This window comes from Eleutherodactylus coqui, chromosome 3 (genome assembly GCF_035609145.1).
Source record: "Eleutherodactylus coqui strain aEleCoq1 chromosome 3, aEleCoq1.hap1, whole genome shotgun sequence".
Lineage (NCBI taxonomy): Eukaryota > Metazoa > Chordata > Amphibia > Anura > Eleutherodactylidae > Eleutherodactylus > Eleutherodactylus coqui.
In genome coordinates this window covers 66,068,781-66,084,515 of record NC_089839.1, presented here as the reverse complement: position 1 = coordinate 66,084,515, position 15,735 = coordinate 66,068,781, and the positions used below count along the sequence as shown (strand labels likewise).

General features: G+C 44.2%; 1 protein-coding gene across 1 annotated transcript in view; it reads right to left on the bottom strand.

Annotated features, from left to right (window-relative positions):
* Window positions 1-4,981: 4,981 nt before the first annotated feature.
* FERMT1 (FERM domain containing kindlin 1) overlaps window positions 4,982-15,735 on the bottom strand; it is a 47,924-nt gene continuing 37,170 nt past the window's right edge. The window contains exons 11-15 of the mRNA XM_066595680.1: window positions 12,235-12,341; window positions 10,528-10,755; window positions 9,651-9,775; window positions 6,759-6,900; window positions 4,982-5,521 (exon numbers count right to left, since the gene is read on the bottom strand). Coding sequence (XP_066451777.1) covers window positions 5,348-5,521; window positions 6,759-6,900; window positions 9,651-9,775; window positions 10,528-10,755; window positions 12,235-12,341 — 776 coding nt within the window. The 3' untranslated portion in view covers window positions 4,982-5,347. The remainder of the gene's footprint in view (window positions 5,522-6,758; window positions 6,901-9,650; window positions 9,776-10,527; window positions 10,756-12,234; window positions 12,342-15,735) is intronic.

The following is a 15,735-nucleotide window of genomic DNA, read 5'->3' as shown; positions in this document are numbered from 1 at the left end:
GCGGCCAGGGTGTTCAACATTCTTGTTGCATAGGAGACTTGGTTCTGGTTAGGGAGATACACGTTAGCAAAGGTAATCACAACGCCTACTACTTCAAGTTTAAGAAATACGTATCTACCATCCGGGTCTATTAGAGAGTCGATATGCTGGTTCTGTAAAGTTCTATGTAGAGCTATGGAAACCTCCACTGCCTTTCTCAGAGGATCCGGGCCATGGACCCAAGTCGGGAAGTACTGGGTGGAGCAGTTCGGCAAGCATCCCGCTTTAAAGTGGGTTTCCTGAAGCATCGCCACCATTACCTTTTTTTATGCAGGTGGTATAGGACTTGTCTTCTTTTCTGGGGGTTATTTAAGCCCTTAGTATTATAGGTGCAAAATGTTAATCTCGCCATTTAAGTTTTGAGAAGCGGGGGGTTGGAGGCCTTTTGCTCCTCCCTAGGTTGGGCGATAGAGGGGTGGGTGGGGAGAGTGAAAACACACGGGGGAAAGACGTACACTGGTAACAGACAAAATATAACATCGTTTCCTTAAGGGAAACCAAACTAATATAGAACAACAAGTGCAGAATCTGGGGGGTCCCTAGCGACCCCCGAGTGCTAAAGGTCTGCCTGAGACTGGCAGAAATCAACAGCTTAGGTTAGCTGTAAGCCCTAAGTGGGAGGGTGGAGGCTCGAGGGAAGTAAGCTTCCTCCCGCTCCCCGGTCACCCGTCGGATTTTAATATCCAGTTGCTCTATACAACTGCTCGTGTTGCCTGTGGTGATTTCCAGACCCGGCCTGAGTCTAGTTTCCCCCCATGGGCCAGATTGATGGTCTTTCATGTCTAGGGGGGAGAAAAAGGGGGAAAGTATCAGAGGAGAGAGGTGTTTAGAATCGAAACAGAGGGGAGAATATAACAGATGTCTTTTATCAAGCTCATTCTCCTGTTTCGCTTCTGTCACCGCTTCTCTCTCTTTGGTGAGGGACTCTGCGTCGTCGTCTGGATCTCTTCGTTACCGTCTGCCAGGGGTTTTGTGGTGGCAGTACTGGAGAGGGGCCCGGGGTCGGCCAATCTGGTAGTTGCACCTGTGGGAGTTCTAGGGAGCCCAGGAAATTTGGAAGGTCGCCCAGTCCTCTGAAGGTCACCGTCTTGCCATTCTTGGATGCGTGGAGCTGAAACGGATATCCCCATCTGTAGCGGATCTCTTTTTTCTACAATAGTGATAGTAGCGGTCTCAAGGCTCTACGTAGTTGTAAAGTACGTTGTGAGAGATCTGGCAGGATCTGGATCTTGGAGCCTTTGAATGTTAGGTTTTTTAAGTGACGTACTTTTTGCATTATTAAGTCCTTGTCCTTGTCCTTGTAAAAATGTATTCTGCAGACCACGTCCCTGGGTCGCTGGGGTCGGTTGATTTTGGGCCTAGGGACCTGTGGATTCTGTCGATTTCCAAGATAGAGTCCTCCATCCTTTTTAGTATACTGTTAAAGAAAGTTTGGGCCCATGATTCTAAGTTGGAAGGTTCGACTTCTTCAGGGAGCCCTCTAATTCGCAGGTTATTTCTGCGATGGCGGTTTTCTAAGTCGTCTAAGAGAGTATACAGCTCCATGATCTGTTGAGAGTGAGCTTGTAGTTCCTGGTTGTGGGTTTCGAGGGTCTCGGCTGTTTTCTCCTGGACTTCCTCCACTACCTCTTTGTCCTACTTGTCGTATTTCACTTTGAAGAGCCGCGACGTCTCTTTTACGTGCTGATTCGAGTTGTTGGAACAGGGAGTCGATGTAACTCTGGGTTGGCATGGATCTTAAGTGTTTCTTCCAATCCCAGTCATCTTCATCTTCGGAAGCTGCGCAGGGCCTGGGAGGTGAGTTTAGGTTGGTAGGTCTTGTGGCGGTTGGTTGCCCTTCGTGTCTGTCAGAGTTGTCGGGACTGTGTGGTAGCTGGCTCGATTTGCTGGGGTAGGGTCTGAATCTGTGTGTTTTTCTAGGGTCCATGGGTCAGCTGTTCTGGTCCTTCTCATGTCTGCGCTTCTTTGAGGCAAAGGGGTGAGGTGCTGTGGTGCGGGCCTTAGAGCCGCAGGTGTACTGGCACTGGGGCTGCATGTAGCCCTCTGTGGGCCCTCCTCGTTTATTTCACTGGTTGCTGTGAGTTCTTGTGGGGGAGGGGGATGGCTGCTCTCCAGGGGGGTCCCCTGGTTTGAGGTCTCTCCCCTTGCCCTCCTTGTTGTCTGGTGTCCTGGGCTTAGTGCTGTTTCCCTGCTGGGCTCATAGTCCCTATTGTCTGCCTTTGTGTCTTTTTGAGCTGATGAGGCCTTAGTAGGGGGGGAGCTGCTTCTGGGGCTCCTGGAGTGGGCTCCTCATGTGGTGCTCAGGGCTAATGGGTCCCTGTCTGTCCGGCCGTTTCTGCATGGGGGGGTGAGGGATCTTCCTCCTCGCCCCAAGTCTCAGTCTCTGAGCTGGCTCCCTTTCCCCCTGCTCTGTTAACCCCCTCGGCACTCAGCGCACCCTCCTGTCTGGGGTCTCCCTCCTCCCCTCTCGCTCCCTCTGCGCCACTGCTGCAGTCTTTCACCTCTTTTCTCTCTTGTGTCTCCGCTCCACTGTCCTGGGATCGCATGCCTCCGGGGACCATGTCCGGGGGGTTGCCGCTGCCTCTTCTTGGCATCTTCTCCGCTGGCGGCTGGTCTCTGTTCGGGCGGGAGGCCGAAATCTCCGTCGGCGCCTTCTTGGATATAGCCGCGCGGAACTCCTCTCTCGGTGGCCGCCTCAGGTATGCAGAAATACCCACCCCGGGGTCCTCCGGTGTCGCTCGGGGTGTTCCTCTCTGCTTCCCCTTCACCATGATGCCACAAAGCCGGGTCTGGGTCATCCACTGGATGGTTTTAAGCGGGTCGGTAGCGGGAGCTGCGCTGCAGTGCTTCCTACTCCTTCATCGGCTAGCCACGCCCCCCCCCCGATCCGCACTGTTAACCTCTGAACATACATAAAGACATGTGAAGGAATCACAGAGGGAGCATGCTCCCTCTGTGATGTCATTGGCACACTGAAATGTATTCTCGGAGAGCCGATGGGTTACAATTGCACCCGGATGCCAGACACTGATGTTCAGGCCTGCCAAGTCCTGTATTTGCTATTGTAAGCAATAAGGCATTGGAGTACAGAAGTACTGCAATGCAGGGGCATAAATAAAGGTTCAGGGGCCCAGATGCAAAAGTTCAGCTCGGGGCCCCACCCCCCGGGGCCCCACCCCCCCTGTACCCATACCTAAATCGTGCTGCATACAGCTGAAAAACGAATTTACGTACATGATCTGGCCCCTTGGCGTAATCTTTCCAAACATGACTCATTTCTTGCACTACATGAAAATGTGTTTGTAGCCCCTTAGGCCACCTTCACCCCACTGTTTACCACTATTAGTGTGGTGTCCTGAGCACCGTACTAACCATGGTACAATGTTCCCATTGATTTTAATGGGGCTACTGAGACCTGAGCGATTTTCGAGAGCTGTCTCTTCTACTTTTGCATTTTTCACATTTTTTACGCACCTCTACACCCATTACAATGATGGGGTGCATTGAAAAGCGCTGTACAATGCGTTTAAATATGCTGCACAAAAATGCCATGATTTGAGCTGCATTTTCTGAAAGCATGTGTGAGAGTGGCCTTAGGGTGTGTTAATGTTTCCTGTTGTACTTTTGAACCACGATTAAGAAAAACACATTAAAAAACTGCATGCGGTATTCAAGGACCACAAACATTTTTAAGAAACGAGATAGAGAGTTGCTATTGATTGTGGCAGTTTAGCCCCTTACATTACACAATCAATAGCAACACCAGCATGTAAGCAGATGACAGTGCTCCTTCTGTTAGCCATTGGCACACCGCAATGCAATCGCAAGGTACCAATAGGTTCCCATGGTAGCTAGAGGCCTGACAAAGCCCTCTGTGCCTGATATCATAGGTATAGCAGAATGCACTACATAAGTAATGCAGTGAACTATCCTAGTGATCGAACAATCGCATCTTCAGGTCCCCCTTAGGGACTAATAGATATTGACAAAAAAGGTTTAATTAAAAAAATATACATTTTTCTCCAACAACAACCAATTTAAATGGATAACATACCAAAAAAAAAATTAAAAAGCAATGCATAATAGGTATTGCTGCATTTGTAATATAACCTAAACAATGAAAAATTTTTATTATTTATTTCACATGGTGAACGGTGTAAAAATAATTTTAAAAAGTAATGCCAGAATTGCTATTTTTCTTTCATTTACCTCCCAAAAAATGCAATAAAAAGTGATCCAAAAGTCACATGTACGTAAACAAGACCACACATAGCTCCATTGCCAGAAAAAATAAAAATGCTATGGGTCTCCAAATGCAGTGGTGCAGATTCAATTGTTTTCTTCAAAAACATTTTTATTGCAAAAGTAGTAAAAAAAAAATTCTAATTAAAAAAATCTACAATTATTGATATTGCAGTAATCATGTTAGTCCACATAAAAAAATGATCATGTTATTTTTACTGGATGAAGAAAAACAAAAAAACAATGGTGAAATTTCTGGGGTGGCGGTTCCAGCTCCCATCCCAAAAAACATAATAAAAGTTATACAGCACATTATATGTTCCCCAGAGTGGTGCCATTAAAGCATACAACTCATCCCACAAAGAACAAGCCCCCACACCGCTATGTTAACAAGTGATGACTCTTGCAGTGCGACAATGAGAATCGCTTGGTCCTTAAGTCACATAATAGAGTGGTCACTAAGGGGTTAATACATCTAGATGTTTGATATCTTCATTATACATCTGATACTATGTAATGCTCTGTTACAACCGGGATTAGATATATCTTGGCCTTAACCCAAGAAATACACAACTCTTTAGCCACGGTTTCTTAGAGTTGTCCTCTGCTGGAGAAATCTTGGGTTTGTGGTCTTCAAGGTTTTAAAAGAAAAAAAAAAAGTCATGCATCGCTGTAGAACATAAAGTTGAACATCCCAAAGTAGAAAAAAAAGCAGCGTTTATTGAACTTCAAAGAAAAGTAATGTCAGGAGGACCAATGATTGAAAGATGCAATAAAACACTAGTTGAGATTTGATAACTATTGCTGTTCATATGTACAACATAGTACTGCAATACTAATGTCCTTTCATGTTTTTAAAGGTCATAGCTAGACAAGCAGAAACCATGATGCCGTGTCATAATCCTGAGAAGTCTCTGGTAGCCACACAGAGCTTTTTAATAGTCTTTCATGTAGCAAGTTTAAAATACATAATATGATTACTCTTCTCAAAAGCCACATAATTACACACATACTCCCTCGCACATTCACTCCTGCACAGACACACACTTGTAGATATGTTTAAGAATCATTCTTGGCCACCGGTGAGTTTGTGGAATAGATCTTCATCCAAAGTTTCATTCTGGTCTTTGGAACGAGTGGAAAGAAAGATGTAGCCTCCTATGTATTCGTGGACAACTTTGCAGCTTGCATTCTGACATGTAAATGCCACAGAAATGTTAGGGTCAAACTCTATAGCAACCTAGAAGACATAGAAAAATCAGATAATACAGGATAAGCAATAAGCTGATTTGGGTTGAAGAATTTTGGATCGTAAAAAGGGAAAACCATTGTAGGGTTTCCATAATTTTAGCGAGAAGGTGGCTACTAAAGCCACTCTTTATGGAAACCTTCGGACCTTGGGACCTGGCTGTTCTTGACGTTAGTTGGCGTCCTAGTTGCCCTACTATTACTTTCACTTCAAAAAGTCAAACTGGTGATAAAAATTAATCTATAGCCTGTAATGAAAAATATAGTTTTGGTCCAAAGGGGTTTTCCCACCCAAGACAATCATAGCTGAGATGGGAATGCTTGTGTGCATGCTGCAGCCAGAGGGGGCTAGGATTATGGAAACAGCCAAGCTGCTATAGAAGCAATGTAGAATAGTCAGCTTGGTTGTTTCAAAGCTGTGTATTGATGATAAATGCCAATTGTGGAAAGACCGGTTTAATTCTCGTATGGGTAAAAAATGGAGACAAGCCTTTTTACACTTCATAACTCCATTTCACGCACTGTTCAGAAGGATAAGACTGATACATGAAATAACATTCAAGTTCCTCATACTGATGATATAATACACTGTAAATGAAGCTCCAGTGAACTGGAATAGAAAGTATAATTTTGTCAATAGGGCTTTAAAATGATGTCTTTATTTTCCCGAAAACTATGACGGTAACAAGAGGGCATTCTCTACGTTTAAAGGAAAGAAAGTTTCATCACCAACATAGAAGGGGGTTCTTTACAGTTAGAGCAGTGAGACTGTGGAACTCTCTGCCTGAGGACATAGTGATGGCAAAATCGATAGAGGAATTTAAGTGGGGGCTAGATGTCTTTTTAGAGCGCTACGACATTAGAGGATATAGACATTAAATAACCAAAAGGGTTGTTGATCCGGGTATCCTCCGGCTGCCGGTCTTAAAGTCAGGTAGGAACTTTTCAAATGTTGATCCAGGGATTATTCTGACTGCCACTATGGAGTCAGGAAGGATGTTTTTCCCCCAAAATGGGGTAAATTGGCATTTGTCTCAATGGGCTTTTTTTGCCTTCCTCTGGATCCACAAGGAGGGGTGGAAACAGGCTGAACTGGGCATTTGTCTTTATTCAACTTGCATACTATGTTAGTAACTTCTACAAATTGGTAAACAGGAGCCGAAACAGCTGGAATGGAAAAAGTTGTTCCTTAAAACAATAGGTGACCCTAGATGAAGACGTTTTTGTACCTGTTGTATTTCCCAGTTGACATTCCATTGTTTCATATTCGAAAATCTCCAAGTTGTAACAGGGTCTCCAGTGGCAATGTCTATCCTGATCAGTCTATTGTAGGAAACGCCAAGCAGTTCCTCCTTCTTGGCATCTCTAAATCTGGAAAAATTATTTCAAAAAGTTCTATCAAAGTGAAGATAACGGTTATTCTTACAATTACCTGTATATGAAGATGTTTATTTAAAAGGGTGGTGCCAAGATATAAAGCTATCCCTTACCAACAGAGCCAGAAATTGCAGAGTGCTTGTACCTTGCAATTACCAACTCTTCCAGTTAATTGAATCGAGTCGTTGCTCACATGCAAGTTATCTGCTCAATTCATGTAGCAGAAAAACTGACTTACGTTATAAAATGAATTAACTAATCATAAACTTCACAACTAAACCGATAATAGGAAAAAGATTATCCGGTAATTGCCGCAGAAGTACTGAAGCAAATAAGGGTGGCGCTTAACTTTAATTATGCCAAAAATGGTTGCACATGATTAAAGAAGTACATTTGTTTCTAAGGGCTCTTTTACATGGGCCGAGAAATCATTCAGATTCCTGCGATCAGCAAGGTGATACTGCCATGATACTGTAGGAGCTTCTGTGACTAGAATGTCAGGGTCTGGGGCAGTTCCACTGAACCGGGGGACATTCAATGGGTGAATAGTGCCTATTTTTTGTTTTAGCTAATTTCCTGCCCATATGTTTTTTTCTAGTCTACGAAAATCCCTTTACCCCTTTTCCAACACGTGCCGTACATAAATGGTGCACCTCAGGTGTCTATATATGGAGCAGGCTCAGAAGCCAAACCCATTGCATACACAGCGGGTATCGGCTGTCTTTGACAACTGATGCCGAACCGCAATCAGTGTTCAAGACAGTTGTGGTTGTTACTTCTTTACCTGCCACTGACAATGGCATTTAAATGTCCAGTTGGCGTTCGGGGATCACGAGGTGCCATTCCTTATGGCAGCCTGTGGATCATCTTAATAGAATATTGTCATAATACAGTATAATGCAATACTAAAGCATTGCATTATACTGTATAAGTGATCAGACAATTGCAAATTCAAGTGCCCTGTGGGACCTAACAATAAGTTAAAATGAGTAAAATAAAGTTTTTTTTCAATTAGTGTAAAGAATAAAAAATACAAAAAGTTAAAGAAAAAAACCTTTTCCAGTCATTACATTTTTTTAAAAAGTTCAGTTTGTTAAAATCTTATTATTAATTCCACACTGTAATCATTGTTAGAAAATAGAACAGTATGAAATGTCAGAATTGCCCTTATATTTTGGTCACCCTAGGGGCTGTTTCCTACGAGAGCATATCGGTCTGCCGTTTTCACAGCCGGACGATATATGCTGTGATCTGATGCATTGGATTCCAATGCATCAGATCACATGGCCGCATTCCTGAGATGTAAAAGTGTCCGGCCAGGCCAATATAGCGCCGGGCATTTTTACGTCAGGCCCTAAAGATAGTCCTGGAATACATTGGCCGCTGCATGGGCTCCTTTCGGAGCCAGTGACGGCGGCCAGAGGTGGGAGGGAGTTTAGCGACGTGGCTGCTAAACTCCCTCCTTCTGCTCTCCTTCCCCATGCAGGCTCACCTCTGCTCTGCTCTGCTCTCCTCTCCGCCTGTTCTTAGCAATGGGAGGGGGCAGAACAGGGGTGGAGCTAAGCACCGTTCCGTCCCACCTCCTCCCATTGCTGGCTGCGGACAATGGGCGGGATGTAGGCGGAAATAAGCTCCCGCCCTCTCTCCGCCCCTTGTCCATAGCCATCAATGTGAGGAGGTGGGATGGGACGGTGCTTAGCTCCGCCCTCGCCCATTGCAAAGAAGGAGCAGAGATGAGAGCAGAGGTGAGCCTGCAATGGGGAGGGAGAGGAAAGGGGCGACGGCATGGTGACCTCGGCTTATATGCGCCAGGGCCCATGCCGTGTGAACGGGCGCACAACGTTAGATTTGTGTGCTTGTTCAGGAGCTTCTACGTATAAACGCCGGCCGATATACGCTTGTGGGAATAAAGCCTGACTCCAAGAAAAATTGAATAAACAGGGATCAAAAAGTTGCATGAACTTCTAAATGGAATCAATAAAAAAAAACACAGGTCACCTCACAAAAAATGAGGCACCAGACAACCCCATTGCCTGAAAAAACAGAAACTTAACGAGGGTCAAAAGACGGCAACATAAAGATTTTTTTTTTCTTTTAAAAGTTTTTTTTTTCTTTAAGTAGCACTGCATAAAAAAACGACGCAAAATTGCTGTAATCAAGCTGACCCACAGAATAAAGTTAACATGTCATTCTTATTGCAATGCAACCTTTGTACAAGCAAACCTGCCCAAAAGTAGACATTTTTAAAAATTTTCCAATGGTATATTAAATGGTACTAGAGATGAGCGAACGTACTCGGTTCGGGTGTTTTTGGACTTGAGCACCGCTTTTTCCGAGTAACTGACTACTCGGACGAAAAAGATTCGGGGGGGTGCGGGGGTTGCAGAGGGGAGTGGAGGGGGAGAGAGAGCTCCCCCCTGTTCCCCACTGCTACCCCCCACTCCACCACGGCGCCCCCTGAATCTTTTCGTCCGAGTAGTCAGTTACTCGGAAAAAGCGGTGCTCGAGTCCAAAAACACTCGAACTGAGTACGTTCGCTCATCTGTAAATGGCACCATTGAAAAATATAACTCGAACCGCAAAAAAAAGCTCTCATCTAGTTATGATGTGATTTTCTGAAAATGGGGAGGAAAAAATGAAAACAAGAAAACGAAAAATGGCTGCAGCAGGAAGGGGTTAGTGACCGCCCCTATGGTTAAATTGTAATATGTCTACGGCAACTGATAAAATAGAAATATATTTACCTGACAATATAGTAGGCTATGCCAAACTCTGGAAGTGACTGCCACGCCTGAATAAACCTCATTTTGGCTTCCATAAGGGGCATCTGTGAAATATTCTGTTGTGCCTCCAAAATGCGGCAAGCTAACTGTAGAAAAAAACAAAAACGGGATTAATGAGCGGTCAATGGGGTAGCAATATGCAAAATACATGTTACTCTTAGAACAATGCTAAGCAGTCTGGACCATAGATTGATACATTGCAGAAAACGAACAGAATTTGTGGTGTACGGAGCTCACAGAGCATTGTGCAGACCGTATGCACTTGGATCCACAGCAGGACTAGCTATGTATGGGGTGTCCAAGTGGAGTGACAGACGACTGAAATCACAGTGCCTGCTACTATACTTTGCCGCCCACAGCCAGGGCAGTGTTAGATACCTGACAGGTTCCCTTTAAAGAAGCCTGAGTACTGAACACCTTACACAAGAAGTATCTGAATAGTGTACTGTTCTTCCTAAAGACAAATCCTAGGATAGTAGAGTTGGAAGGGACCTCCAGGGTCATCAGGTCCAGCCCCCTGCTCAGTGCAGGATTCACTAATTCATCCCAAACAGATATTTGTCCAGCCTTTGTTTGAACACTTCCATTGAAGGCGAATTCACCACCTCCCATGGCAACCTGTTCCACTCATTGATCACCCTCATTTCTAATATCTAATCTGTGTCTCCCCCCTTTCAGTTTCATCCCATTGCTTCTCGTCTTTCCTTGTACAAAGGAGAATAGGGCTTTTCCCTCTGCACTGTGACAGCCCTTCAGATATTTGTGGACAGCTATTAAGTCTCCTCTCAGCCCTCTTTTGTATACTGTCCTAGATCCTTTAACTGTTTCTCATATGTACCTGTTTAGTTTTGTATTTCTTTGCATACTTTGGCGAAACAAAGCACTCTGGTTTGATGTCTATGTTTTCTATGTTGGTACTTGTTTGACTTGTATTTGTTGTGTTTGTGTTCTTCAGCCTCAGAAATGAGAGGATACTTTGTACTTCCGATCGATATGAGCTGTCAGCCATTGTCTTTCCTTTGGATGCCAGTATACAAGCAGCCATCCACTTGGAATATTGGGACTCCTAGTGATTCAAAGCAGAAAAAGTAGATTAAAGGGTTAGTCCGGTAATAGAAAATAAAATATGCTCAGCCTATGTAAAACCATAAAAAGCCATTGTCATCTGATTCTCTACAGCTTCAATGGTGACCTTTCCAGGGACATGTGACTCCTGCAGCCAATTACCAGCTGTATGCAACTCAGGATCAGCCAGTAATTGACTGCAGTGGTTATATGACTCAGTGACTGTGCATCATCACTAGAGAAGGAAGAAGAGTGCAGCGGGGTACCAGGCACTGTCAGAAGGCAGCTGTTGGGTATGACTTTTTTTATTATTTTACTAAGGATGTTGTAATATTATTTTTTTTTTCATCAAGCCACTCCCCTGGGCAGTGCTGAATGCTCATGTGTTCACTATAACCTCTGATATATCATCAATAAATAGTTATATAAAAGCACATGCAAATGTTGTTTCTAGCTAACATTTGGGCTTAGTAAAGCTCTATATGGCAGTCACTGGGAAGATACAGGATTTAAAACATAACTTATAATAATTTTAAAATGCAAATAATGCAAAAAGCTCCATTCAATAATGCCAAATAATGTATAGGAGGGAACCTACCCTTTTAATGTAGTTGCCCAGAGTGAGGGTGTCTTTATGGTAGGTGTATGTCTGTCTTGTGTAAACTGTTCTATGTACATATGTTCTATGTGAGTGCTAACACGCTGTATCGTATCAAGTCGGCCCCACCTAACTTGTCGGTTGTGTGTGTTCTTGTGGGAAGTTAGGACTAGTGGGGAGGAGAAGTCTAGAGTGGAGAAGAAAGTAAAGCAGGTGCAGAGATGTAGACGGTGGAGGAGGCATGCCAGCAAGAGGCTGAAGCTAGCTTTTGCTTCTGCCTACACAGAACTGGACTGAAGACACCTAGAATCAAGAAGGAAAGTGCCTCCTAGAAGAATGTGTGAGAGTGTGTGTGTAATGGAGATGAATCAGAAGGAAGCCTGCCAGAACTGTTGTGTCGGAACAGTCAACTTGTGTTCTTGGAAAATCAAAGCTGGATTCAGTGAGTAAAGAAAACTGTGTACCTCCGGTTTTGAAAACCATTTTTGTTTGTGAACTCCTTTATTTAACGACTAGCAACCATCTACTGGAAAAGAGGTACTGGTGTCACGTGACAACACCTTTAGGATTAATTACCTTTGCTTACATCTGCCTGTTCTATTTGCACTGCATGCAACCCTTTGCAGCCATTGTCAGGAGAGATCACAGTGCCATCCATGACAACCATCTTGAGAACCCCAGTGGTCTCCTCTGCAACGGCCCACCTCCACTTGGCGCCCTCAATAACACCCTACAAATCTATCAATAGTGGGACACTGCTATATTCAACTTGCTTTCTCTACATAAAGTACTTATGAAAAATTCCATTTCAATGTTTAATCTAAGACTGAATACATACAATGATGCAGTCATATTAAACCAGTGAATATTATCTATACTTACATTATCACATCTCACATGAATTTCATTCATTCCTTCTGCAAACGGTATTAGGAGCTTTATCCCAAATCTTCTCTGAGACACACTGACATCTGGTACCACTTCACAACCTGAGAAACAGAGTTATAAAATATTAAGTCCATACGAGGATGGAATCTATTTCATGGCCGCCATAAGTATATTCAACATTGTTAAAGAGTACCTGCACAGTAACAGAAAAGAACGGATATTATTGTGTATAACAGTGTATGAAGGGTCTCTATTAGATATACTTTATTTTCCATAATGCTCTGCTCCCACTCTGTCTCAGCCACTGCTGTGTGTTTTACTGCTCTCCCTGCTCATATGCAGCTGCTGTCCCCGGGAGCTATGAAGGGAAGCCGTTCTATTCTACAGACAGCTTCTCTCCTCGCAGCATGCTCACTCACTGTCTGATCTGATGTACTAAGCAGGGTCTCTCAGTACATCTACTGTACACTACTACATGAACAGGAAGTGAACAGGTTCAGAAACATTTGGATATAGCACCCTCTACTGTTATACAGCCAGATGGATTTCTCAGCCCGATCTTCACCTAGCTGAATAGAAGAAAGGCTTGCATAAGAGAGTGACATGAAAATCCTCCACGATGGCAGAAAAGATCTAAGCAACTGAATTCTATTCTTCCATCTAGGTTTCCATTTGGATGCTGTTTTTGGTGATCCAGAATTAAAACCTGTGACAGAAGTAGTACATCCATAGGGTGGTTTCAGACGGATGTAGTGTGTGCAAAATTTGCGTGCGTAATACGCAAAGAATAGTATCCATTGTTATCAATGAATGGGTTCATTTACATTTTCTTTGTGGGTGCAAAAAAATAGAACCTGCTCTATTTTATGTGCATTTGCGCATCAAAGTGCCCCATAGAAGCACCCAATATGCAACAGCATGCGTGACATACTGCACAAAACCATGGGGAAAATACTATATCTGGACCTCATTAGGCAAAATAGCCTTTTGTGCGCAAAAAAGTAGAGTAAAAGGCGCTAATACTCGTGCAAAAGCGCACAAAACTGCATACACCCCAATAAAGCCGCCCTTAGCTTCCATTCACACAGGCATACTTTCTACCCATGTGCTGTCTGTGTATAGCACAGTGAGCCATTAAAGCCTTTGAGGCTCTACACACTAGCGAGTTCTCACATGGACAGATGTAAAAAGTCACTGCATGTCCTATATTCATCCGTAATCACATGCAATGTGTGCTGTCCATGCAGACGGGACACTGTCCGCCCAATATGAGTTTCGGGGGCAACTTACACTCGTCAATATGAGTAATGGCTTACTGTGATATAAATGGTTATCCATTTAACTGACTACGAGGGATAAACAGGTCACGGTCAGTAGGTTTCACAGTGAGTCACAGTGGGATTGCTGCAGGAATGTTGTCTCCTTGTGGGAGTTGGGACTAGTCTTGCAGTTGCTGTTTATATTACTGACTCCTCTTCTATGTTCTTGTGGATACAACATATCACACTTTGTGTTTCCAGTTTGGGAAGAGATCAGCTATCCATTAGTAATACATCTTAAACTACACATCAAATACAAGGCCTGTTGGGCGAATCCAGCCCGCCACCCCATTTTATATTGCCCACCGGCTAGGCAGTGTCCTCACAGGCACTCCACTCACCCAAGCTGGAGCAACGGTTCAGTGGCAGCATGCAGAGTCTGTGTCTGCTGACCTCCTTCTCCCAGTGTCTCTGTTCGCCGTCCTGTATGCAGTGTAGTCACTAACGAGAGAGGTCAGCGGCCACAGATCAGAACTGTAGGCTGGGTGAGTGTAACGCCTGTAGAGATGCTGCTCAGGGGTCAGCCAATAAGGGGGTCATTATTACTCCCGGGGCCAATATAGAGGACACTATTACTACAGGACCCACCATTGTGGACCCTATTACTACTGGGGACACTCTGGGGTCACTATTACTACTGGGGCCACTATAGAAACCCTATTTCTACTGAGACCACTATGGGGGTTACTATTAGGGACACCATTGCTATTGCGGCCACAATAGGGGTCACTTACTACTGGGGCCACTATGAGGGACCCTATTACTATTGAGGATACTATTACAACTGGGGAAACTACAGGAGACCCTATAACTACTAGGGCCACTATGGGGGATATTATTGCTACTGGGGCCACTATAGGATTCATTTACTACTGGAGCCATTATGGGGACCTTATTACTACTGGGGTCTCTATTACTATTAGGGCCATTATGGGGCACCACTAATACTGGGGACACTATGGGATACACTATTACTATTGGGGCCACTATGGGAACATCATTACTACTGCAGCCACTAAGGGGGTCACTTACTACTGGGGCCATTATGGGGGACCCTATTACTACTGAGGCCACTGTGGGGGACTTTATTACTACTGCAGCCATTATGGGAGTTACTATTACTGTACATTATTACAATCGACCCTTTAAAGGCAACCTGAAGGCTGATGAGGCCCTTGGGGATAATACGTTTGATACCCCTGTCTTAAACGGTGCTAACTGAGACAATTTCCTGTAAAGGACTTCTGGCTGAGAGGCAGTTCACACAGTAAATATGTTGCAGAAATTTCTGCGACTACTCCATTGCTCTGAAAAGGGCTTGGAGAACACCCTATACATACTTCAGAAACAACCCTATTCCATTGTCTGGAGATTATTTTCCATCTTTGAAATTTCGACAATAAATCTGCCATGTGTGAACATACCCCAAGTGGAAAGTGCATTACGGCTAAGGTGCAGTCAAAAACTGAAAAAAAAAACTGCATAAAAAAACATATGTGAGTTTGCTGTGATTTGTCACCGTTTTCAGTGCTGTTATGATTACTGCAACCACATTGAAAACTATGGCAAATAGCATTAACCCTTTGCAATCTAATTTTAGATTCAGGGTTTCCTAGGGGGCTTTCTCTTTCTGCCATTAAACAATGGCACTATCTGCTGGCTAGAGCCAGTACTGCAGTATGGAACATGCTGGAGAGGCCCCCGACAACAGAGTGGCCAGTAATATACAGTAAGAATATCCTGCCGAACGTCTTCCGAAACTGAGCTGTATAGGCTTCAATCAGAATGTCTTCAGACGTCAGACAGTGGATTGGAAAGCGTTAAAACCACATGCACAACTCTTAGGTTACATCCAGACAGCGCAGAATTGCTGCAGATTTTGTGGTGCAGATTCTGCGACGCAAATCTGCAGAAATGCGTAGTAGAGGACATGTGTAAGGGGGTACATTGGGTTGTGGATAGTGACCCTTCAGATTCATTAGGTAGGGGCCTGACCTCAGCCTGGTTCTGTCTGTAGCACTTTGGACAGGCACAACCAACCATAGCGGTTCTCTTCCTTCTCCCAAGGAGGTGGCTCAGGGACTAAGACCCGGTGTTCCGCAATAGGACCATAGGCCGATGGTGCACGTTTGCAACTCTGCTTATGCCAAGACATTATTGCAGTCCCAAATAAGCC